Here is a 25568-nt window from a genome sequence, read left to right as displayed (position 1 = left end):
TTTCAGAAATGTTTTGGATACCTTGGTTCAATTGTTCATAAACAAAATTAGGGAGGTAGTCACCTAAAAATGCTCAAAGGTGCCGGGCGGTGGTGGCGCACGCCTTTAATCCCAGCACTTGGGAGGCAGAGCCAGGCGGATCTCTGTGAGTTCGAGGCCAGCCTGGTCTACCAAGTGAGCTCTAGGAAAGGCGCAAAGCTACACAGAGAAACCCTGTCTCGAAAAAAAAAATGCTCAAAGGTAAGAAATTAGGAATTTTTATTTCATTAGGCTGTCCAAAATAGGTTTTAGAATGAGAATAGACTGGTATTTAGGAAGAACCACCAAAATGTCTGAAAAAAATTTGTTATTATAAGAGGGGAAAATCAATAAAATTACTTACCTAAAGGCAAAAAAATTTTTTTTCATTAAGTCAGGCATAATAGCACATGTCTGTGATACCAGAATTTAAAAGGCTGGGGAGCATTATGAGTTCTAGGTCATCCTGGGCTACATAGTAAGACCAGGGCTCAAGAAAAGAAGGGAAGGAGGAGGAGGAAGGAGGGGATTTGTTGAAGTCTTCCTACTAGACCAACTTCTCAGAACCAATTGGCCATCATAAGACCACTCGTAGAATGTGCTTGTTGGATGGAGTGTTCAAATGGCAGCCCTCAGCCCTCTGAGGAAGAAGCATGGGCAAACGTCATCATCATCTCCATGGTGACTCTGTGGGGCAGGGATTGTTCTCAGCTTCCCTTGACAGTAAGGTCATGAAGCCCAGAGAGGCCAGGTGACTTACCCACCGACACTTGGTGATTCCAGACACAGCTGAGCTCACATGCTGCCTGGTGGCCCCACATTTCTCCTTTGGTCCCATGCATCTGACTTTCATGTGAAGGCCCTATTGGTACCACAGCAAGATGACATCCTACGTGTGGGAGAACAACACTTCCAGTGTGACCACATCACAGCTGAGAGCTGCAGCTGAGATCTGAGGACAAAATGTCCCCTTCTTTAATGTAAAAGTTTCAAGACACTGGGGATCCTCAGCTTCATGGCAGCAGAATGAACGGTCGGATTGGATCAGGGTTTCTAGAGAGGCTGGAGAGTCATCAGCATTGGACTCACAGGCTGTGTGTACACTCCTGGACACTAGCCCAGGCCTCCTGAATTGAGCTTGGGTGGATGAGGATGGGAAGTTTCCACATAATCCTTAAGTACAGTAAGACTCGAGGCCACTGGATAACATTCTTCTAACTCTTCTGTTAAGAATATTGAAATGAGCCAGGCGGTGGTGACACATGCCTTTAATGCCAGCACTCAGGAGGCAGAAGCAGGCAGATTTCTGTGATTTAGAGGCCAGCCTGGCCTACAAAGTGAGTTCCAAGATAGCCAGAGCTGTTGCACAGAGAAACCATGTCTCAAAAAAACCAAAACAACAACAACAACAACAAAAAAGCTGATTGCAATGAGGCTGTAACTTCACAGGCAGAAGGGGTAACCTTTTGTTTCACACAGGGACCGGCTTACCAAAAATGATGTCGTTGGGACAACGTACCTATACCTCTCTAAAATTGCCGCCTCTGGGGGAGAAGTAGAAGGTAAGTCCTTTGTGGGTCAGAGTGAGACAGGATCCAAAGCTTCTAGAAAAGAAGGGGCCAAGGTGTTCCAACAGTTTCATGGTTAGGGAGTAGTACTTATACAGAGAGCATGAACCGAGGTGGTTACCTGGGGACAGGCTTGATGTCTTAAAAGGCAAGTGCATCTGGGCCTGATGGCACAGGACTGTAACCCTGGCTGCAGAGGGGGCTAAGATGGGAGAATCACATGTTCGGGGCCTGTCTGGGCTACTTGACCTAACAAGACCCTGCCTCAAAACAGAAATGAAAGATAGGGCCGGCAGTGTCGCTAGTCAGGAGAGTGTGCACCTAGAGAATACAAAGCACTGCACTCAATCCCTAGTATCCCCTCAGCCTCCCCCCGCTAGCCTCCCAGCACCCCCCTCTTCACCCCCACTACCCACACAGAAACACAGTGAGCCCAGTGAGCCGTGCCAGTGATGTTTGGGTGATAAACAGCAAAATGATTAACGATGGCAGCAAATGACAATTTAAATATTTTTAGGTTTCTTGCTCGCATCCAAACCCTTTTGGCCAGGACCTGTTTTAGAATTGTCCTGATCGGCAGTATAGAGTGTCCACACACTATTGTACCTGTTGCTACGGTTTGGTGCATACCCAGGGACTGAAGTGAAGAGAAGGAAAGCAGTTAAAATGATAAGAAAAATAATAATGTAAGCGGAGTAATACCTGCAGTCTGGGTTTCCCAAGGGCCGGTAGATTAAACATACTGAGTAAAGTGATTTGGAACATAACCTTGTCTTGAGAAACTGGGGTTTCCTTTTGTCCTGATTTTATGTTTTAAGAAGAGCATCAATATGGGGATGGAGAGATGGCTCAGTGGTTAAGAGCACTTACTGCTATTGTACAGGACCCAGGTTTGATTCCCAGTACCTTCAAGGTGGCTCACAACCATCTGTAACCCCAATTCCGGGGCCTCTGGTGCCCTCTTCAGGCCTCTGCAGGTCCTGTACGTATGTGATTCACATATATACATGCTGGCAAAACACATAAAATAACAAATAAATAGTATCAATCCCAACCAATGTCAAGAAGATAGAAGGTCCTCAAAATAAGATAAAAAAGGCACCAGATTCAGATCTTGAGACGTTAAAAAGAAAGGCAATTATAAATCTCAGGGAAAACTAACGGAAACGCATGGGTCAAATATAAAGCCATGTGTGGCATTATTTTAAGCAAACAGATGAAGTCAGAATGAGATTTCCACCTGCACATTCTCTGCTGAAGGGATCATATGACTGGAGCTTCACCAAAGGGAATGGAATCATGGCCCCTTTCTCTGCAGAACACAAGTATTAAAATGGTTACTAAAATATAAGATCTAGTTATTTTCTTTTTTCTAAAACCCACAGCCTTAACTCTGAACAGAACATAAATATCATCACCCATCTCAAATGTAAAACACAAACACAGAACGTAGAGATGAAAAGCGGACAGAGGAAGGGTAGGTGTGCTCAGGGCCTCTTTTTGTTGAGTGGGCAACATGAATGCACCCACTTTAGGTTAAAGAAAACCAATAGAGGTTAAAAGGGGCCACATCTGTATAGAGAATGAGTAAAAGCAACCCAATCCATTTGTTAAGTAGGGAGTCACTAAATAGTATCTAAAGGTAGTGGTTCAAAGAGATACTGGTGAGAGCATTTTACTTCGTGATAACATCAAAACCAAACCCAGAAATTGTTACAGGCAGTTTCACCGCCCTTCCCTGAGAATTCTTGCCATTACTGGTCCTGCAGGTGACCTGGTTCAGGGTCTCAAAACAACAGGAGCTGCCTCCCCCACCCCCCCCACCCCCTGACCCCATGCCTCCCCCAACCCCCGACTCCATGAACACAAAGAAACAAACCATGCTTTGCATCACATAATCCAGGGTTAACTGCAGCTGTTTGCTTATATTACCTCAAACCAAATTAACTTGCACTTTCTGGCCATGGGCCCAGCTAAAGACATGTAAATGTTTTATTAAGAGCATGCTGTGTCGTTAACTTCACCCGCTTCCTATGGCTGTGGGGAGCCAGCTCTTCTCAAATGCGGGCTCCTTGGAGCTGGTGAATTTGGATTATTCACATGTGCTGGTTCTACCACTTGTCCCAAAGCTTTGAGCCAGCTGACATTTAGCTGGTAAGACGAGTATAAATTCAAAAGGCTCGTGGGATTTGGGTGTGAGCTGGGGATTCGCTGCTGTTGCTAAGCGGCTTATTCAGCACAGAATCCCATTAACTTTGCGATGTGTGTTTTATACTGTCCACGTTTCTCTTGTTTTTAACCAATCATGTTTTTACTACATAGATTTCTCATCTTCGGGAACTGGGGCTGCATCATACACAGGTTTACGCTTTGTAATTTTGCTGTCTTCTAGAGCTCTCCTATCAACTGTCATCTTACTAAGAATATATTAATTCATTGCCTTAAAACCTTTTCTTTGATGTTTCACTGTCTCAAATATGGTTTTCCTAGAGTTAGAATGTTCCATGAGTGGTGTGTGCTTGTCCTGCATGGCTAAAAACTTAAAGTAAATTTGATAGCCAGTCTTTGTGCTATGTTTCAACTTGATGCACACCGTTCTGTGCGGCTTGACTGCAAACAACTGTTTGTGAGATACACTGCTTTTTGTTAGTGTTTATGTTCAGTGGGTAGAGACGCGGGGCACTGCTAAGTCAATAATTCTAATGACGTGTGATGTATCTTTGCCCCACTTCTGATGTGAATCTCTAGGTTGGAAGATACGAGTACTTTCTACTTTTTGGGCCTCCCCAGTTGGACATATCATAACATGTCCCTCGGTTTGTGCAGTGCTCACCATTTTTTGCAAGTTTGCCCCATGTTGGCCACCACAGTTCTCTTAAGGCAGATGTTCGTGTTCCTCTAATAGATGAGGTTCTGAGTTAGAGAAGCATTGGCTTTAGCAACCTTCTCGTATAAATATTTTTTTTCTAAGACTCTCTGCTTCAATCCTTTATTCCTAACCAACACCCTGGCCCTATTCCACTGAGTGTTAAAGACATAAAATCAAAATAAAAAGAACCAAATTTGACCTCCATGTACTGTCCAAGAATGTTCCTAACTCTGCTTTTTGGAGAAAAATCCACTTCCACTTGGGAGCTATTCAGACTGCTGAAGAAAGCTCTTGTATTCCCTGTGGTCACCCATGATTTCCTCTGGATTTGGCTGTTTCCTTATATTGCTCTCAGTACCCTTTATTGAGGGGTAATTTTGCTGAGTCCAAGCAGCAGAGACAGAGCCTATCAGATGATCATCAGAGAGAGGAAGCAGTGAATGGCAGCCTGCTTAACACTTCCGGATATCATTTTAAAATTTCAGCATATTTTTAATGCACCTACTATACTACTTAAGGTTAAGTGACATTTTTATGGGATATATATATTAAGTAAATCTGATACATCATTTAAATACCTTCTTAAAACAGTATCTTTTACTCCAAATATGACAAAATATTTAATGTCGGTTATAAACTTGCAAAAAATGGGAAGACCAACTTATGATTCTTTTGTTAAATAGTGTTCTTTTCATAAAGATAAGTTTTCTGAATTATCTCAACTTTTTGTTTATTATCTTAAAGTGATAGTAAAATGGAAATATGGCAGGTCCCAGAGTATTCATAATTTTCACTAATACAGCTAATTCACAAACTAGAGGAAAAACTTCATCTCACCTAACTGACTAATAACTAATATTTATTTCCATGGTTTGAATGTTAAAGACCTGAAATCTAATGGTGATGTTTATGTCTCAGCAAATACAGGAGAGACAGAGGTGGGCTTTGTCCCAACATTTGGACCTTGTTATTTGAACCTTTACGGAAGCCCCAGAGAGTACACAGGATTCCCAGATCCCTATGATGAGCTGAATACAGGGAAGGTTAGTTTCTCAATGAAGACTGTGGTTACCGGGCACTGGTTAATGGGATTTCTTCTTATAATAGCAATAAACATTTCGTGTAAGGGCGCTAACATTCCCCACCCCAACACAGACCTACCATTCAGCTGATAAAGTGCTAAAGGAGAGAAGTCTTACACTTCTTAAGACTTAGGATTAAAGAATAGAAAAGGATCCTGGAAGGCCGGGCATAGTAGTACACACCTTTAATCCCAGCACTCAGGAGGCAGAGGCAGGAGGATCTCTGTGAGCTTGATACCAGCCTGGTCTATATAATGAGTTCTAGGCCAGCCAGAGCTACACAGCAAGACTCTGTCTAAAAAAGGAAAGAAAAGAAACAGATTCTGGAGACCAAGTAATCAAGTACTGGGGTGAGCGGCACACCCATGTCCGTCCAGTCTTCAACTTCACAGCAGTGGGAACCATCAGCAGCCAGTGCTGGCTGGCTTCCTAGAACAACATCGCACCGCTGCGTCCCAATGACCGTCCATGGATCGGCAGTGATGTGACTGTGGAGACACCACGCTGTCCTTGGGCTTCATTTCACTGATGGAGAATTCTCTTTTGACTACAGTAGAAGCCAAATGTCTTTTGATTATCCCCCAATACTAAAAACAAAACAAAACAAACAAACAAAAAGGATTATCGATAGCCCTGGGAAGGGAACAGTAAAGACAGTGTGGAATTGGGAACCTCTCATTTCTCTCCAGCTGATGCTATTGGCAACCACATCCGAGTGTGGTGGGAGGAGTATCCACTCTTGACTTGCACTTTAGCATACCCAGAGCATCTTCATCCTTTGTTTCCTGGCCACTCTGAGACTCCTAGTTGCCACATGTCAGTTTCTTTATTATGAGAAGAGAAAAAGGTCCAAGTTAACAAACAAAAATGCAGGGTTGTTCTGATGAATTGAGATGGAGGGGACTTTGAGCTTATTCTCCTCACCACCCTGCTTAAGGGACTCCTTCCAGACCCAGAGCATAACTTCAAAACCTCTGGCCTTAGTCAAGATAAGGCCATTTTCTGCCCTGGCATCATTTGGAATCCATTTGAAAGTAAATGGCTCTTCCTTCAGATATTAAGGACTTAGATTAGTAGGAAATGCTAGCTGGTTCACTTAGGGGGTTGGGACCATGGAGAGAACAGTGTGTGTGTGTGTGTGTGTGTGTGTGTGTGTGTGCGTGCGCGCGCGCCTCTGGGGACAATCCTGTTTTCTTGCCTTTCAGGGAGAAGGCGTAGCCTACAGAGGTAGGATCTTGGTTGAACTGACCACTTTCCTTGAGAAGAAACCACCAGAAAAGAAGCTTGAGCCCATTTCAAATGATGACCTTCTGGTTGTTGAGGTAAATGTCAGTGTGAACATTGTGTGGGATGGAAGGGATTGGGGGCACTAAGAGTTACCTGTGGGAGAGTTGGAGAAAGACTTGCTTCATAGTAAGTCCCTCCAACATTCCCTTGATATATCCATGACAGCCCTAGGAAGATAATGAGGCTTGTTTCAGCCATTGAGATGTTAATAGGTGTATCAACCTTTGGCACTCCAACCAAAATTATACCGGACCTAGACAGCTTCAGGGCAGAAGGATTCATTTGGCTCCCTGTTTCTGTGGGTTTGGTCCATGGTTGTATAGTCCAGTGCAAACCGACAGAACAGCATCAGGGAAGGAGTGTGTTGAGTGGCTTCTTCATTGTGGACAGACAGCAGAAAGGGGGAAACAGAGAAAGAGGCCAGGATCTCACAGTCCCCGAGAACTGCTCCCTCCAGCGCCTAATGTCACCAACTCCTGATTATGCCATCGTGAGATAAACTCAGCAAGGGATAATCCAGTAATTATATCCAAGACCTAATGATCTATTGTCTCTGTAAATACAAAGAAATACCCAGAGGCGCAACCAGTCTCCTAGGTTTGTTAATCCAGTCAAGTTCTAAATCAAGACTGACCACCACATACTCTACTGTACCTGGCTAGAACAGAGTGCCCAAACAGTCCCCTTGGGTGGAAAGGATGTGAGGAACAATGTAACATGAATCTGAAAAGATCTTATTAATAGAAACAAACCAGGAGCCAGGTATTGGGGTGAATGCTGAAAGGTCAGAGAAACAGAACAAGTCACAGCTACCTCACCTCACCAATTCCTTAGCTGATCCCGTTTCCTCAAACTGGAAGGAAGCCTCTGAGTCCTCATCCAGAATGAATCTCAGCTGAACTGCTGCTAAAAGCTTAAAAGCTTAACAAGGCTCTAGTTCCTGGTCTTCACGCCTTATATATCTTTCTGCTTTCTGCCATCACTTCCTGGGATTAAAGGCGTGTGTCATCATGCCTGGCTGTTTCCAGTGTGGCTTTGAACTCAGAGATCCGGATGGATCTCTGCCTCCAGAAGGCTAGGATTAAAGGTGTGGGTGCCACCATTTTCTGGCCTCTATGTCTATCTAGCAACTGTTCTGTTCTCTGACCCCAGATAAATTTATTAGGGTGCACAATATATTGGAGAACACAATATCACCACAAAGAGCCCCTTCCCCAAATGGCACAGGTACCAGAGTTCACAGGCAGCTGCTACATCTCAGGCTTCACAGTGATGAGGACATGCCTACTTCCGACTGCCATTACAATGGTTCTAAGTTCCTTCCTCTTCAAGAAGTCTGCTAAGTTCACCTCTGTTTCTGAGACTCTCAGGTCAATGTTCTGAACTGCCTGGGAGAGCAAGGAGCTCACTGACACTCCTCTGCCCAGGGCCTCTCCTGGCTTGGTTTAGATTGTCCTGGGCCCACCAACTTCCCCAGGCTGCTACGCCCTCCATTCTGAGAACTGGACAGGGCTTTCTCTTATTTTCCCACGTTATAGAAAAACTAAGCAGCAACTTTACAAAAGAGGTCAGCTCTGAATCAAGTAAACAGTGGGATGGCTGGCATGAAGTGGCTGTTCTCAGAGCCCATGAGCGTAGGCAGCTTTTGTTAATCCTGAGACTGGCCGGAAAAAAACCAGTTCCACCACTTTGGGCCAAATTTAAAGCAAGCTTTCATTAAAATATTAAATACTGACGAAGATGAAATTTGGTCAGGACCACTCCCTGGAACTTTCCAGCTGAGTAGCCTTGAGATATGTATTGTCAGGGGACAAAACTTAATAGGCTACAGTACTTTCCCATGAGGCTTTTTTTCCCCCAAGAACTACAATTCCCAGAATCCCAAGGAGTTACTTAGTCCTTGGGCTGGTAGGGCTTACACGTTAACTTAGGGCATAACACTTTCTAAATCCCTTATTATCGGTCTTCCTGTCCATTTCCAGCCTGCCTTCTTCCAGCTGGACCCAGTCAGTGCCTTGAACACTTCTTTATCTCAGCTTGTCATGAGTTGTCAGCTGAGCCAGGGCAGTTTCCTTCCTTGAAGTAAACCAGTGTCTGCCTGCTGTAAACTCTGCATGTAAACTTTAGCATGACTGACAGGGAGACCATCTACTCATTGTAGCAGAGACTCTTCCTTCTCCCCTACACTCCACGGCCTCATTCACTGACTTGCACTAGGACAATGAAGTCAGGCTGGTATCTAAAGCTGTACTGATGGACTTTCCCGTCAGACGTGGTGTTTGGAACATCTGGAGTGCAGCTGTTGGGCTGCACCAGTCCTCTCACTCTTTCAAGAGCAAAGGATAATGTTCCCCCATTCTTTCTGGGGTTGCCTTTCTCTTCACCCCTCCCTCACCCCTTATTTATCCCTCCTGGAAGTAAGCCACAGGGCACAGATCTACAAGGAAAAGAAGGATTTCTCCCCCCAAGTTAGCAAATATCATAGCCTGGGCAAAAATTCCCTCTTGGAAGTTTATGTTACCGTATAGAACAATTCAATTTAGGTAATATAAACAGTAAAAGAACCATAGGAGGCACTTACTTTTAAATGTAAGTAAAGACTCACCCACAAAATTTTCCAAAGAGAAGGATAGATGATCTGCTTTCAATGTAAGTTCACATGTCTGCCTCTAGAATCAGGAATTGCTTACAGCTCTCCTAGAACAACTTTTCTGTGTTAACGTATCAAGCTTAACATCCTTAGGATGGATATTTGTTTTGAGCCAAGATTTACAGGCTAACAAAATAAGTCGTTACGAGATAACTCTTAAGAAGTTTCTGCAGGTAACACCATGGCACCATTCTTGGATTTGGGTTTTGATGACTCCTGAGTTATCCTAGTCTCTTGATGTATAGTATGGAATGTCTGTGCTGAGACTTTAAATCAAGGATTCTCAAAAGCAAGCATATGAATGCCCCCTAGTACATTTAGTCAACCACGGGGCATGCTCTCCGTGTGAGTGAGGCTCCATGGTCCATTAATCCCAACACAGGTGCAGTAACTCTGCATTAAGATCTGAAAGCATCCCCTAACCCTAACTCTCTGCTACTTTGTTATAATTCCAATGGATATCCCAAAATGTGATGAAGCTCTTGTATTCTGAGGATGGCTATAATCTCAGGAACACAGTCCTTGTAAGTTGGTATGGTCTGAGTGGTTTTGTCGTCCCAAAATTCATATGCTCAAACCTGTTCTCCAAAATGAAGGGGTTAGGAATTAAGGCGTTTTGGTGGTGATTAGATAATAAAAGCTCTAGCCTCGGGGTGACACATTAGTCACCTTATAAATGATGCCCTGAGAGGTATTGTCCTACCATGTGAAGACATATTTAGAAAATGCTGTCTCTATGTCTCTAAGAAAATGGCCTTTATTGGATACCTAATGTATTGGCTCTTCAGAACTGTAAGAAATAAATATTCTTCATTTATTAGTCATCAAGATGATGGTATGGTAGTTTCGTTATAGAAGCCTGAATGGACTAAGATATAAACATACCAGTTTATTAGCAAAAAGAATTAAAAGTGACCAAATGCCTAGAGTGCAGGGCTCATCCTGACTTTTCAAGCTAAACCCCGTAGAACGGGCTCTTCTGAGACTCTTCCTGAAGAGTCCTTAGTTGGATTCCATGAGACTATGCTGTGAGATAGATACAAGGCAACCCCATTTTCTGCTGCTTTTTACTTGTAACGGAGACACAGCTCAAAGAAATGTGTTCCCTACTTCCTTTAATGAGGTCCCAGCTGGAGTCTTTATGTCCACTTCACAAGACTGCCAACTCTAAAGCCCAAAGACTTTCACTTCAACTTCATGTTGAAGACAAATGAAGGAAAAGGAACAAAAGGAGAGGGCAGGTGGGAACATGGGACAGCTGCATGCCACTTAGTGTGCAATTGTGGAGGAGGACAGCTCTCCATGCCCTGTGGGCCTCCACGGAAATCCGAAGCAAGTGGCATTAAGCCTGAGCAGTCAGTCACAGATTGTGCCTGGACTTCAACTCTATCATTTGGAATTGGGATTATGAAGAAATGCCACGATGGATGGACCTCCAGTCATTATGACACCTACCTCATGACTTTTTATTTGTTTGTTGTTTTTTGCTCTGTTGTCAGAGTGCAATTTAAATCCAGGCTCTGTCTCTTTCCTGTGAACAACCGCAATGAGAGAAGGGGGAGCAGAGTTGGGTGAGAGAGCCACGGAAAATAATAATTAAATAGCAGCAACCAGAGACCTATTTCATTCATTCATTTAAAACGGAAAGCAAAAATGAAGACCAAAGCACAAACGATGTGTATTGCCCGTTGCCTATGTCAGTGATATAAAAGAGAAGCCTTTTGTTAACGGGGACATAAGGCAGAATTTGTCGTCTTTGTTTCAAATAATTAAACACAGACAGTGAAATAGCTTGTACCAGACATTTAGGTCAAAGCAAAATGTCAAAACCACCAACAACAACTAACATTTCAAGGCAAGAGAGGAGCCAAGAGTCTAAGCGTACCCCACCATGAAACAGCGGGGGCCACACAGAGTGGGAAGAGCATTTCTGCCCCATGAGTCTGGTTAGCTCAGCCTAGAACACGGGCCTGTTCTACAACGGTCATGTGTCAGCGAGGCCACAACAGAAAGGGAACGTGTTGTCAAAGAACCAAGAGTACCCTGCTCCCTAGAGCAGAACCGACCTTGTTCTAGATGGGCGTGGTGGACAGATCTCACCAGGCAGGAAATGCAGCAGGGTCCAGCCTGGTGCTTCCATGGCTGGTTCCAGGCGGATAGAAGAAGATCAAGGGTTGCAAACACAGCAGTTCTAGCACCTACTGCCTCCTGCCTCTTGGATTTTTTTTTTTCATTTTTCTTCCCAGATATGGGATCTGTTTTTCAGTTTTTCATTTTGCACTCCCTGCCTTTTTTCTTACCTCATGCACAGTTGCTTGTTGTCTGGTTTTGCTGAAGCAACAAGACAGACAATACTTGCTACAGTAATGCTTGTCAAAGTGGCTGGCTAAGAACACTCCGGAAACACATGCCTCCTAAGGCACTCTTGCCGTTTTCCTCTATCTTAAAGCATGTCAGGACAGCCAGCTCGCCCACCCCACCTTCTCTGCTACTTAATCGTCATGAGAGTGGTGTGAGACTTCTTTTCTCGACACTACCACAAAGTCTCAACACAAGATGATTGTCTTTTTGAATATTATAGTTAAAGTCCATCCACCTTCCAGTCACTTACCAGCAAAGATCAGCCTTGGCTGACGAGGAGGAATTTCTTTCTCATCCTGGATCTTGATCTTTACATTTTCTGTAATGTCAGAGGGTTCAACTAAGATGGCCTTCTGTATAAGAGTCTTTGTGAAAATCTGTATCTTGGTGGTGGTTCTGTGAGACCAAAATGAGCCATCTTAGGAATAAGATTAAAATGCTTTCACCCAAAAACTAAGGCCTAAGATTTCTCTTTCTAGGAATAGGCCAATAGTTACTGAAACAAGTCAGTCCAGATTACAGAAACCAGGAAGTGTAAAAGTACAGAGTCACAAGGTAGTCACGAGGTAATGCCTGCTGGACTATAGAATGTCCTCTCCCTGGTTTCCAGGGTAACTGACCACAGAAATGCCCCCACCTGAGGGCAGCCAATGAGAAATGGTGGCGGGCAAACACTCCCTTAGAAGTAATTCCTAGAAGTACCTAGAAGCGAGCCAATCAGAATTGTACCCTTATCAGCACCCCTAAATGATGTAACCTTGTGATTTTTCCCTTTAAAAACTGAGCTTGCAGACAGGTGGGCGCTTCCTCCAACCTCCACTGCATTGGATGTATTGGACAAAGTCCCTGCCTAGGCTTGTATTGCTTTTGGATATCCAGAATTAAACCTTGTTTTGCATTCCGACATGCTCATCTTTGGTGGTCTCTCTGGGGGTCACAATCTGGGCACAACAGTTCCAACTCAACTGTTGGGTCATCTAGACTCTGTTTCTGAACATGCTGTCTGTGTTCCTCCTTCCCCACCTCCTTGTGTATGACCGAACATAATCCTCCAGCATTTTACGACCTTGTGTTCTCCCTCAGGCACAACTGAGACCCCCTTGAGGTCTCCCATTGGTCTGGACAATATTAAGGGCTCAACAAACATTGCTTGAATCAGCGTGTACAAATTCTCCCATCATCGCAGCCAGTTGTCAGCCCAGACAGACCAAGGGCAGCAAGAGGAGGATTTTCATGTCATGTGTCTGTCTTCTTTGTCACTGACCTTTAGTGCCCCAATGAACTAATAGAACAATTATAGGGAAAAAAATGAGCCATGATCAATGACTAGATAGTAACGAGATATTTGGTTTTGATTGAGTTGAGAAAAAATGTCTCTAGATGGTGTACAGGAATTCTGATCACCGTGGTAGACAAGATGCTGGAGAAGGGCTTTCTCTTTAATGTAACGCTTTCCTGAAGGGCTTCATTTAGTGATGGAAAGCAAAGGCCTCTTCAGGATCTCCGGGGACTGGAGCTCTGAGAGCTCGAAAATAGAAACATCACCAAGAAAGACATGAGAATAATTATGTCTGATTATACTTAATAAATAAAAAGAGTCTTAGGGTTTTTTTTTAAGTGCTTTTGAGGCAGTTGTCTGGGTATCTCTATAAACAGGTGGCCAAATTTTTGACTCATACCAGCCAGAAGCCCCACCCACAATTAGTGATCCATTCGATTGAATAAAGCCATGGTATAGATAGAGAAGGAAAGGGTCATCAGTTAGGTTACTAACAGAGAGAGAGAAGAGAGACTGGAGGTGGAAGAGACAGAGAGAATACAATTTCACTTATTTTCCAATTGAAAATTAAAATCTTGGTTGTTATTTCTGATTAGAAAATTAAGACTTCAGTGACTCAAAATATTAAACACATATAAATTAGAAAATAAAGTTGCCATTATCTCTCTGCCTTCTGTGATAATATTACTGTTAGAAATTTGAGTTATATTCTTCCAGACCTCCCTCATGTGCATCAGTATTAAAAAATATTTAATGAATTTATTTTAAGTATAGGAGCTGGGGATGTAGCTCCCTGGTGGAGTACTTGCCTACTATGTATAAGGCTCTGGGTTTAATCACCAGCAAAACTAAGTAATAATAAAATTAAATACTCCCATTTTCTACATTTGCACTAGGATTTATTTAAGTTGTTGTAGATTTTCATCCTATTATGACAGTAACTGTGGGCGCCATGGGCCCTGGCCCTCGACTGTGAGTGGCTGCGGCCTTGCTTGCTGACCTTGATCAGATGTCCTCCCTATTCAGATTCCCTGCCGGTATCCACCCTTCTGAGTGCTTAAGGGAAGTTCCTTGTTTGTGTATCCTGCATTTTGGGCGTTAACTACTTAGATGCAAGAATGTAGAACATTGGGTCTAGAATGTAGACCATTGATAGCAAACTTCTGCCCTCCGGGGGTTCCTCCATTTGTGCTGTAAGCCTGTATTTAAGGTTTCTTCCCTCTTTCAATAAACGGCATTCGACATCCAATCGGACGAATGACCCGCTGTCTCTTGTCTCTATTTTTTAATCCGCAGCCCTTCGCTCAGACATGGTAAACGGGTGTCGGTAATGTGGGCGTTACCGCTACAAGTAACATAATTTGTTTAAACAGTGTTTTGTAGACATTTATATTGTTTCCCCCTCTTTCAACCAGCTCCGTGGTGATAATCCTAATACTTGAATCTCTGCCCACTTATGTGAGAGGTGGGACTGATGAATCCAAGAACATTCCCGTCTGGCATTTAGTGCAGCACTAATTAACTAGGCTTAGAATTGTATTTGCTAGAAATCCACATATAAATACAGACAAATGAAGTGGTACTGAGCCTTGTATCTACTCCCATTTTATAGAAATACCAGCGAAGGCGGAAGTACAGCCTGTCTGCCGTGTTCCATTCAGCCACCATGTTGCAAGATGTTGGCGAGGCCATTCAGTTCGAAGTCAGCATTGGGAACTACGGCAACAAGTTTGATGCGACCTGCAAACCTTTGGCGTCAACAACCCAGTACAGCCGTGCAGTGTTTGATGGTAAGACTGGTGTTAAGTGTCTCTTAGTTATTCTTGCTTATAGTGGGTACATCCCAGGACAAGAAGCACGCACTGTACTTTCCCTCTGGCAGCCATTATGTCCAGCATCTCATTGGTTAATATAGTGAGGAAAAGGATTGGAGTTTAGGAACCCACAAGAGTGGTTAACTTGGGGGCCAGTGAGATGGGGGCCAGTTGGGTGAAGGAGATTGTCAGCAAACCAGACAACCTGAGTTTAGTCCTCAGAACCCACACGTTGTTCTCTAATCTCCCCGACTCCTGTGCACCACCCCAACTGCATGGGCAAGCTAGCACGTGGGCGGAGAGGGGATGGAGATGGCCCAACCCAGATCCCGTTTCCCAGGAGCTGAATCTAGGTTCCCAATCTTTGCCCAGGCTGGACACCAGATCTCATAAAATCCCAAGATGGTGACCCCGCTAAGTATCCCATTCCTTAAAGCAGCTGTACCTCACTACGCCCAAATCTCCCTTAGATTCAGTAGCTGACAGAGTAGTACTCTGGCTCAGATGCTGGCAAAGCCAGACTTCGATCCTCACTGTTACACTCACCCAGGCCCATCACCTAGTTCTCTCTTAAAAGATTCTGTTTTTCTTTTTAATCATATGTTTATGTGTATGGGTCTGTGCACATAAACAGTCCAACAATATTGCTATATTTTACCTCCATTTTTGGACAAGAAGATTTAAAACCTAAAATGCCCTAAAAATGTCAAGTACTTCGTCTTAATTACAGAAAGCTTCTGAGTGATGCCACCCCCGTGCAGGCAGCCGAGGTTTGCAAAGACAGGCTTGGAGTGGGGCGGTTGCTCCTCTCGAAGCAAAAACAATCATTTAAAAGGATAGTTGTCCCAGAGAAAGAGTGACTCCAACCTCCAGTGCTCTCTCCTCTTGTTACAATGCATGTGATGGAACCATCGTGGATGTTCAGCTGTTGATCCTGAGATTATGGTCCTCTGTTTGCTGGTTATTTTAGAGAGAGTTACAAAACAGATGGATGAACCATGTATTCCCCTGTTGCTCAACTGAACAAAATTGATGAATAAGGATAGTGCCCAGGTGTGGCTCAGTAGTAGAGAACTGTCCTAGCTTGTGTGAGATCCTGAGTTTAATCTCCAACACCCAAAACAATAAACAAGCAAACCCTGGCCAAGACCATTCCCCAACCACGTGGATTAATGAGTATCTCTGTCAGCACATCTATTTAATAAATGATGTTGACCACTTCAAGTGTCCAGTGTTCCTGACTTCTGACACCCTGCACCAGGGAACTACTATTACTACTTACCTTGGGCCCACACGAAGCCGGTGGTCACCCTGACTTCCTATTGGGAGGATATTAGTCATCGCCTGGATGCAGTGAACACTCTCCTAGTCATGGCAGAGCGGCTGGTGAGTTATCTTTCCTGCATTTCCTTTTACCAAACAGTAAGTTAAGCACCAGTCAATATACAAGCGTGGCAACTGCAGCACAAGAACTTAAAAGACAATGGTCAACAGGTAAGAGCAATTTCTGACTAAGAGCTGAGGAACACAGTATGAAGCTAGCAGATGTTCATCGGGACTGGGGCCAGGCTCTTTCCCGGTGGTTGCTCTACTCAGTACAAAGGAATTACCTCAGTCCATCCCATAAAGACAGCTCACCACAACATCCACCCTCCAGCCTAAGGGGAGGGAAAAAAGTTAGGAGAAGATGACAAGGACCTCTCACCAGGAAAAACCCAGACGTCATGCACTTGATTTCTGCTCACTTTCCATTGGCCAGAATCCAGTCATACAGCTCCATCTAAGCACAAGGAAGTTCAGTCTTAGGTTTGTGCAAGCACATGCCAGGATAGAGGTTTTCTTCTTGAGAAAGACAGAATGCAAAAGGCTGGAGGACAGAGGAAAGGGAGCTCATAGTGTTGCCGTGATTTACACACGAAGAGTGCTTTGTTCCGATAGCCATGTGCAACCTGTAGGACCTTGCTGTTATTACAGTAGTACTTTCTGAAGAACCAGGCCAGGTATTCTCTGCTCTTGCTTCAGACTGGAGGAACATCCCTTCTTTGAAGATTGGAGGCGGGGGGGGGGGGGGGGGTCCCTCTGGTAGAACTGCATAAGAATAGTATCTGTATGATTACCCTCTTGACACTGGTCCACCTGAGTCGTGAGGAGAAAGGTGGCACATTTGAGACGTATCTACTCAGTTTAAAGATACTAAGTTACTTCTGTTGGGTATGGGTAAAATCTATCTGGCATTAGTGTTTTTATTGCAATATTATGTTAATTTAGAGTATAGGAAAAGGGGAAAAGGGTGTTTGGAGATAATCGATATATGTCATATGCGTTATCATTCCCGACACTCTAGCTGCTTCCAGAGTCCCATGGATGCACATGTGCTGTCAGCATTCAGGCAAAATGTTTAGTCACTCCAGGGCCTTACATCTTATGTAATCTGTGCGCAGCATGGCCACATAATCTATGCGCATGTGTGGCATGGCCATGTAAGTCCCTATACGCATGCGTGAGGTGATCCTTAAAAGCGGACTCCACCTGTCCCCTCCCCACCTTTCCACACATTTCTCTCCGGCAGGCCTGCTGCACTAGCCCCTCTTTCTATCACCCCCCATAAAACTCTTAAAGTGGGTTTCCTTGTATCTCGTGGTCTGTTCTCCTGCCCAGTAAATAACACTATGTATGGAAACATTACACTAATCTCATTAATATGTGATTAAATATCTTAATAACAAAATAATTTTAATTAATATCAATATTATTTTTTGTAAGGGCTAGACCAAGATATGTGAGAAAATACCTGATCAAAGACTCGATAGCAAAATAAAAATACTGCTTTTTGTTATAAGGGCAATAAGAGTTCTCTTTCTACCATTTTTCTATGCCACCAAAGTGGTGCACGTGAATGTCCTAGCCGATGCGCTCAAGAATAACAACATTGCTGAGAAAGAGAGGCGAGTGCCGGGTCCTTGTAGGTTCCAAAGTCGTAGTCTGGTTTCTGTCTGTGATGAGGAAACACGGTTACATTGGTGAATGTGAGGTCATTAATGAATATACAGAGTTGGGAAGATTGTCCTGAACCTCACAGGCAATGAGTGATCACAAGTGTGGAGCGATCAGCCCCAGACTTGACATGCAGCTCAAAGACCTGGAACTGAGCCTGAGTAATTTGTCCCCGCTCCACTCCATCACTTTGGTTTCATTTTGCTGACAACCCCAGGGGGCATCACAGATCATGGAGGAGCAAACATACTTATAAATAAAATGCCTTCGTGTGTGTGGGTGGGAGCACCGATACAGAAGTATAATTGAACTTCAGTATAATTTCTCATTTAATAAAGTTGAAATCAAGGGGACTGGATAGATAGCTCTGTGATTAAGAGTGCTTGCAACTCTTCCAGAGGACCTGGGTTCGGTTCCCAGCACTCACATGGCAGCTCACAACCACCTATAACTCCTATTCCAAGGGAGCTGATCTCTCTTCTGGCATCCAAGGGCACCTGATACATGTGTGGTGGACAGACATACACACAGGCAAAACACTCGTGCACATAAATTGAAAATGCAATTTAAAATAATAAAAATAAATAAAGTTGAAATTGAAATGCAACATTCTTTTTTTTTTTTTTTTTTTTTTTTCAAGACAGGGTTACTCTGTGTAACTTTGAGCCTTTCCTGGAACTCGCTTTGGAGACCAGGCTGGCCTCGAACTCACAGAGATCCGCCTGCCTCTGCCTCCTGAGTGCTGGGATTAAAGGCGTGTGCTACCACCGCCCAGCCGAAATGCAACATTCTTATTAGTTTCCAATTCCCTTTCTCAAGGGAGTTAGTTGGTAGAGAATTGGTCCCATCTTCCTTCTAAGGGTGTGTGGGATAGTCTTGGGGTTTTTTACCCTGATTCTTATCACCTCTCTCCACTGGCCAAGCTGTTTGAGCTGCAGGCTAATCTTGACAGAGATAGTGGCTTTCCATGACCAGGACTTTGGCTAGGCATAGAGGGAACTCCCTTCCCCTCTCTGTGGACAGCTGCACAGCACTAGCACACTAGAATGTTCTGAGCTTATCTTGCCCTTTCTCAACCCCAGCCCTGAAATAGCCATTCATCTGAGATGCTTTAGTTACTTGAATGGGAAGTGGCATTTGAAAAAAAGAATCTGGGTACTAGAGTGCTCATGGCTACTGGCATATTGTTGCTTATGGGCTTTGTCAGCCAAGAAACTCATGGGCACACGTACGTGCATGTGCATACACACACAGAGATACATGCATATTTACTTCCATATCTATTAAAATATTGACGGCCAGAATGGTGCCTCTAATATTAATGTTCTACCAAGGACTTAGTCTATCTTTCCTACAGTGAGACTCCAGTTTCTGCCATCAAACTTAAATTCCATACATCATTCCCTGCGAACTACAAGCCGTTTACAGCTTAGTACAGTTTGGATTGCCTTTGTCTTGTAACTCAGGCTGAATGGTCAAAATGGTATTTTCATAGGTTACATTGGTTAGTTCAACTATTCATCCAAAATATAACTAAGTCCATACTGTTTCTATTATATCCTCTTGAGGGTTCCCTCACTTATTCCTGACTCTTTCTTCCTGTTTATTTTTGGACTATATAAAATATTTACATGGTTTCAAAGGTCAAAATACATGATAAGGTCTTCTATTGCTTAAACTTATTAGTGTCAATTGCATTTGGAAGGAAATGCACAAAGTAAACAGCACAAAGCTATGGCAAATATTACTAAGTGGGAACAAAGCCTCGGGCTTTTGTGTAATTATATCTTTTTATGTCCCTACCCCACTCTCTACCCTACCTTAGAAATAACGCTTTCTTGGGTGTAATGGCAGAGTTACCAGCTGTCTCTCCTCTTTCTTAATTCTTCAGCAATCAAACATAGAGGCTGTAAAATCAGGGATCCAAGGTAAAATTCCTGCAAACCAGTTGGCGGAGCTGTGGCTGAAGTTGATCGATGAAGTTATAGAAGACACAAGGTACAGTGGTGCTCTTCCTGTCTCCACACCCCAGTCATGGCCTCATCCCTGCATCCTAAGACTGAAAGCGCTTCTAGAATCTTCTCAAGTATTTCTCTGAAAAATGCATTTGAGCATTGTTTGGGGCTTCTTGAGAGCCTCACCCCACCCCAGGAGGAGTTTCTGAGTCTCCCGGAAAAGCCCAATTCTCTGGCTTGTTGCCAAGTCTAAAGCAGCCCAGGGAGGCCCAGGTTGGACTCCAGGAAGCTGGTCCCAGCAGCCTGCGGCAAAGGGTGGGAGATGGGGCGGGGGAGGGGTAACAAACCTGAGCACCCTCCCGAAGAAGGACTCCTGACTTCCACAGGGAGACAGGAACATGGGTTCCACCACTCAGAACGATGTTCCTAATCCATGGTTTTAGAAATAGCTTACTTTTTGAACTGAGTGTCTCAAGCACTCTACACCCCTTGAGAAGCACTTACAGTAAAACAGGAACAACAGAGATAGTTAGGATGATCCCTAACAAGGATGACATGCAAAGTCATATTAAAACACCACACACATGCACACACACACACATACACACACACCATGCCAGGGTGGACAAAACCAGTACATAGACTTAGCCAGGGCACATCTCATTGCTGTGACTTGGAGAAGTAACTCGGCTCTTTTGGCATTCAGAAATGAAAGGGGAAAGTGATTCATCCCAAACTCATTTTAAATATTGCCTAATAAAACCGTAGCTCAGAGGAAACATTTTCCCCTCTGGGTCAGGCCCTCAGTCACCCTGTCTTCTGGTGCCTTCTAGTGGTTTAGTCAGGTCATTGAAGAGCCGCAGAAGTCCAAATTTGTGAGCACTCAAAGCTCACACTGAGCTCACTGGCTTTGTGAGCACTCAAAGCTCACACTGAGAGACTGAGGGAGCCTAAGGGGTCCCCTCTTAATTACAGATTAGAAAGCAGAGAGGCCCCAGTGGCAGTGAAGCTGAGAGTGAATTACCCTCTTAGCCCTGCTGTTCCTTGTCACAGTCAGCATCTCACTCCCAAAGGGCTCAAGTGTGATGATTCTGATCTCAACAGCTTTCCCGTGTATTTTTGCTTTACACGGCCACTGAGGTTCTTAACCCTTTACACACACACACACACACACACACACACACACACACACACACACACACCGCCACGGTCATTAATGAAATCCAACCAACGTGCAATTACGGCTTTCACTCCGAAAATGCCTGTGAACTGTGGATTTGCTGAAGAAAGCATAGCCATATCTAGCTGAACTTATGATACAAGCAGTCCTCAAAGAAGTGAGCTGGGGTCTTTCAAGTGCTACAGAACAGGAAATTCCACGTTTGAGGAAAACCATGCTAGACATTCTTCGCTTAAGGAATTGGGTGGAATGCAAATGACTGGAAATTCTAGGTGGGGACAATATGAGTCGAATTTTCTGATATTAGTGACAGTCTTGCCCTGTGGTCTCATCTACTGCCACAGCGTAGATAGCAGGGGGCTAATCTGAGCCACTCACTCAGCCATCCCTCCCTTTCTTTGGGTGTCCCACCACTGGGTCTTGGATGGAAATTGTTTATACAAGCAGTCCTTCCTATTTTCTGGAACTCTGTGAGAACCTTCTGAGATGAGGCAGAGATGAAGATGATGGGAATATTGTTTAGACATACTGCTTTGAAATGTTTATTCTCTTTTCTGTTCTGCCAGGGCCACAAAGGTGTCCTCAACTCTGGCTTAAACCAAGCAGTGCCACAGAATCAGGAGATGCTGGCACATCAGCCTACATGAAATGCATGCAGACATACATTAAACAAGTGTGCAAATATAAGAGAACTCAGTTTTGAAGTCTAGAATGCCATTCTTAAGTTCTCTTTCTTTTCTTTCCCTTTCTTATAGATACACCTTGCCTGTCACAGAAGGAAAAGCCAACGTCACAATTCTGGATACTCAGATCCGAAAGTTGCGGTCCAGGTTTCTCTCCCAGATACACGAGGCAGCTATGAAGATGAGATCTGAAGCCACGGATGTGAAATCCACTTTGTTGGAAATCGAGGACTGGCTTGATAAATTGATGCAACTGACTGAAGAGGTAGACCTTGGAATTACACAAATGTCATTCGCTCCCAGAAGGATTCTGTGGCTAGCAGCAAGGGTGGGGTGGGTGGATGGAGCATCTGGCATGATGTTTGGGAACGTGAATGGATCTGATCAATGATAAAAACCCAGGGGTTACTGGGAAGACTACTGAGGACTGGGGTAAAAGTCATTGAAATCAGGACAAGAATTTTGAGTAAGGTCCTAGAGGGGCCTGAAGGAGAATCATCATTTTCATAGTGCTGTCATAGAGTATTTTGAGTGATGGAATAGTAGAACACAACATAGAGATTTAAAATATCACTTTAAGCCGGGCGGTGGTGGCGCACGCCTTTAATCCCAGCACTCGGGAGGCAGAGCCAGGCGGATCTCTGTGAGTTCGAGGCCAGCCTGGGCTACCAAGTGAGCTCCAGGAAAGGTGCAAAGCTACACAGAGAAACCCTGTCTCGAAAAACCAAAAAAAAAAAAAAATCACTTTAGTGTGAATTAGGAAGACCTAGATTTAAATCCTAAATCATGTGTAACCTTGGGCAAGCTCTTCATCCCACTCAAGCCCAGTTTCCCCAGCTGTAAGGTGGAGAAAAAAGAGTACTTACATCGTGGTACTGTTGTGGAAAGACTCAGAGATGGTGAGGATTATCAAGGGGGCAGCACAGTGCAGGGCGGACAGCAGTTGCTAGAGAAGTGTCAGCTGTCCCTCACGTCTGTGACTGAAAGAACAAAAGTAAACAGACTCTTCCTGTCCTTTGAGTATCCAGGGGGTAGTGTCTTAGCTCCTTCTCTGCTTCCGTCACACAGAATACCACAGGCTGGGTAAGTTATAAAGAGTGGACATTTATTTCTTACAGTTCTAGGGGCAGGGATATCGAAGATTGAGAGGTCTGAGTCTGACAGGGGATTTTTTGTTGTGTTATTTCACTGCAGAGGACTAGATTGAGAGCGATTGAGCAAGCAGCTGGGAACTGAGCCTACTCTCATACTATGCCCATTCTTAGGATAACAAATCCACTCCTGCAGTAGAGGCATTAATCTGTGCTTGAGGGTAAATCACTCACGACCTACTCATCTTGTTAGGCTGATTAACACTGTTAAACACATGTAACTCTGAGGAACACATTCAAACCATGGCAGTGAATGATAGCTTGCAGCTTTTTCAATCCGATGATGATTTTCGTCAAATGATGTTTGAGAGATGACAGGGTATTTTCTAAAATAAATACCTTTCAGACCAGAGTGGGTTGCAACTCTTCATTTGCTGCCCCATCCCCCCCCACGCCCCGGCCATCCACAGCCCATTTCTTAGGCCTGTGTAACCATTGTGTGACCATAGACTTGTGTCTCCTGACCTTGAGACACAGTCTTGACCCCAGTCTCAAGTGTCTAGCCTGCTATTTCTCCAGTCTCTCTACATATAGACTCATCTCGTTTGCTTTCTTCTCCAACCAACCTACGGCCCAGCCTCAGAACAGTATGCCCGACATTATCATCTGGATGATCCGTGGAGAGAAAAGACTTGCTTATGCACGGATTCCTGCCCATCAAGTCTTATACTCCACCAGTGGTGGGAACGCATCTGGAAAGTACTGTGGGAAAACCCAAACCATCCTTCTGAAGGTACATTGTGGAATGAAGGAGGGGTTGCTTCGTCATATTCTATTTGTTACATATCTAAGGTGTTTAAAATCAGTTCTAACCTGTTCTGGTCTCTTCTTCTGGGATCATAATTTTTATAGAGTGACACGAGACTGGCTGGCATTCAACCAAGGCACCTCTCTAGATGTCTCTGACATTAATAGTAACATGACATTGTCATTTGCTTTCTGACATGAATTTTCCGCTCTTGGTGTCTCACACAAGCAATACATTTCTTCCACTTATGTTAGTGAGTGTTTGGGGAAGGGGGGGGTGAGTATAGCCAGTCATGGGATCAAAGTTCTCTGGAAGAACAGACAGAATGAATACTCATTAAAAGGGGATTTATTAGATTGGCTTATATGATAGTCTGGGTGGCTCAGCAATGGCTGTCTCAACCAGAAAGGCCAAAACTAGTGACTGATTGGTCCATGAGGCTTGATGTCTTGGCACTCTCAGTCTGGTACTGAAGACTCAGAAGATCCCTGAAGAGCCATTGGTCTTCAGTTCCCATTGGAAGCTGGACGCTGAGACCTAATATTAGGGAAAGAATGCAGCAGGGGCAGCAACACAGTTGATGAACTTGCCAACAAAAGTGAGATCAAGCCGGCAAAAAGAAAACCTTTCTTCTGTCTCCTTAATCTGGGCTGCCACCGACAAGTGCCACCCACATTTATGATAGGTCTTCACACTTCGAATAATCTGATCAAGAAAGTTCCTCACAGGCATGCCTAGCATCTTGCCTTTTAGTTGATTCAGATCCAGTCAAGTTGACAACCACGACCAACCATCACAACAGAAGGTGCTCTAAATATAGACAAGTTTTGATCATTGCTACTGTAAGCAGAAATTTTGAACATCATCATCACCATCATCATCATTATTATTATTGGTTTATTGAGACAGCATCTCACTATGTAGATCAGGCTGGCCTGGAACTCACAGAAATCTACCTGCCTATGCCTCCCAAGTCCTGGGGTTAAGGGCATGTCTTAGAAAACTTCCTGAGGCTGCATTTAAGAGTTCAACATAGCTCCCATTGACGTGCTTTGACACCCTATCCTGCCTACCCCAACAAGAGTTCCTTGGATTTAAGAAAGGAACAACAAGTTTTAAAAAGAGAAAAGGCTGAGTCAAGGTAGTATGCTCTCTAAAATAAGGAGCTGTCTGCTGACTTTTAACAGGTGTTCACATTGTTCTTAGCCAGGAGGCTGTAAGTAGCGTCAGAGTGGCCATCTCCTTCCGGATGTCTTCTGCAGAATGAATCAGACTTAAAACAGGACCTCAATTAAAACCCCCATCAGCAGTACTGGAAACAAACTGATTAACACCAAAGCTTCAAGGGGGTGTGCTCTGGGTCAGGTTGTAGAATCTAGTGGATTAACAGAAACAAATGCTTTTAAGAAACTATATATTTGTCGACTTTGATAATCCTCATTATCTGGTTTGAGAGTCTTTTAGTTCAGTGGGATTTTTTTTTTTTTCCTTTTTTGGTCTTGGCGTCTCTTTGTAACATTAAAAACATTATGGAAGACTACAAAGGGCTTTCGTTCATGTGGCTTGTATCCCCAGAATTTGTTGTAACAGAAATTAAAATAGAAAAACAAACACAAGACGCAAGAGACTTTGTCTCAACACACACACACACACACACACACACACACACACACACACACACACACCCCTATCTCTTGGTCAATTTATAACAGCTTTTTGTCAAGACAATGGTCATGTGCTAATATGTGAGGTGACCTGTGAGAGCTTCCTCTTTTATCTCACCAAGTATGAAGAAGCCAGGCACTCAAGGGCGGGGATTTAACAAAACTAATCAGTCCTGGGTTTAAAAAAATAAACTCCATTTAAAATTTTTTAGTTCTTTAGGTTTTTTTTTTTTAAGTCAATGGAATTCTTTAGTGGAACTGGCAT

At 43.9% G+C, this 25568-nt stretch overlaps 1 protein-coding gene across 2 annotated transcripts in view; it reads left to right on the top strand.

Annotated features, from left to right (window-relative positions):
- Myof (myoferlin) overlaps positions 1 to 25568 on the top strand; it is a 150443-nt gene that overhangs the window by 70406 nt on the left and 54469 nt on the right. The window contains exons 16-24 of one of the 2 annotated variants that reach the window (XM_042263039.2): positions 1498 to 1580; positions 3909 to 3947; positions 5374 to 5498; positions 6743 to 6859; positions 14727 to 14904; positions 16190 to 16314; positions 19814 to 19920; positions 21813 to 22005; positions 23469 to 23624. In XM_042263039.2, the coding sequence (XP_042118973.2) occupies positions 1498 to 1580; positions 3909 to 3947; positions 5374 to 5498; positions 6743 to 6859; positions 14727 to 14904; positions 16190 to 16314; positions 19814 to 19920; positions 21813 to 22005; positions 23469 to 23624 (1123 nt within the window). The remainder of the gene's footprint in view (positions 1 to 1497; positions 1581 to 3908; positions 3948 to 5373; positions 5499 to 6742; positions 6860 to 14726; positions 14905 to 16189; positions 16315 to 19813; positions 19921 to 21812; positions 22006 to 23468; positions 23625 to 25568) is intronic. The other variant, XM_042263045.2, reaches the window with a different exon arrangement.

Source organism: Peromyscus maniculatus, chromosome 1 (assembly GCF_049852395.1).
Source record: "Peromyscus maniculatus bairdii isolate BWxNUB_F1_BW_parent chromosome 1, HU_Pman_BW_mat_3.1, whole genome shotgun sequence".
Taxonomy (NCBI): Eukaryota; Metazoa; Chordata; class Mammalia; order Rodentia; family Cricetidae; genus Peromyscus; species Peromyscus maniculatus.
The sequence above is the reverse complement of the archived record's forward strand: the minus strand, read 5'-3'. Positions and strand labels throughout refer to the sequence as shown.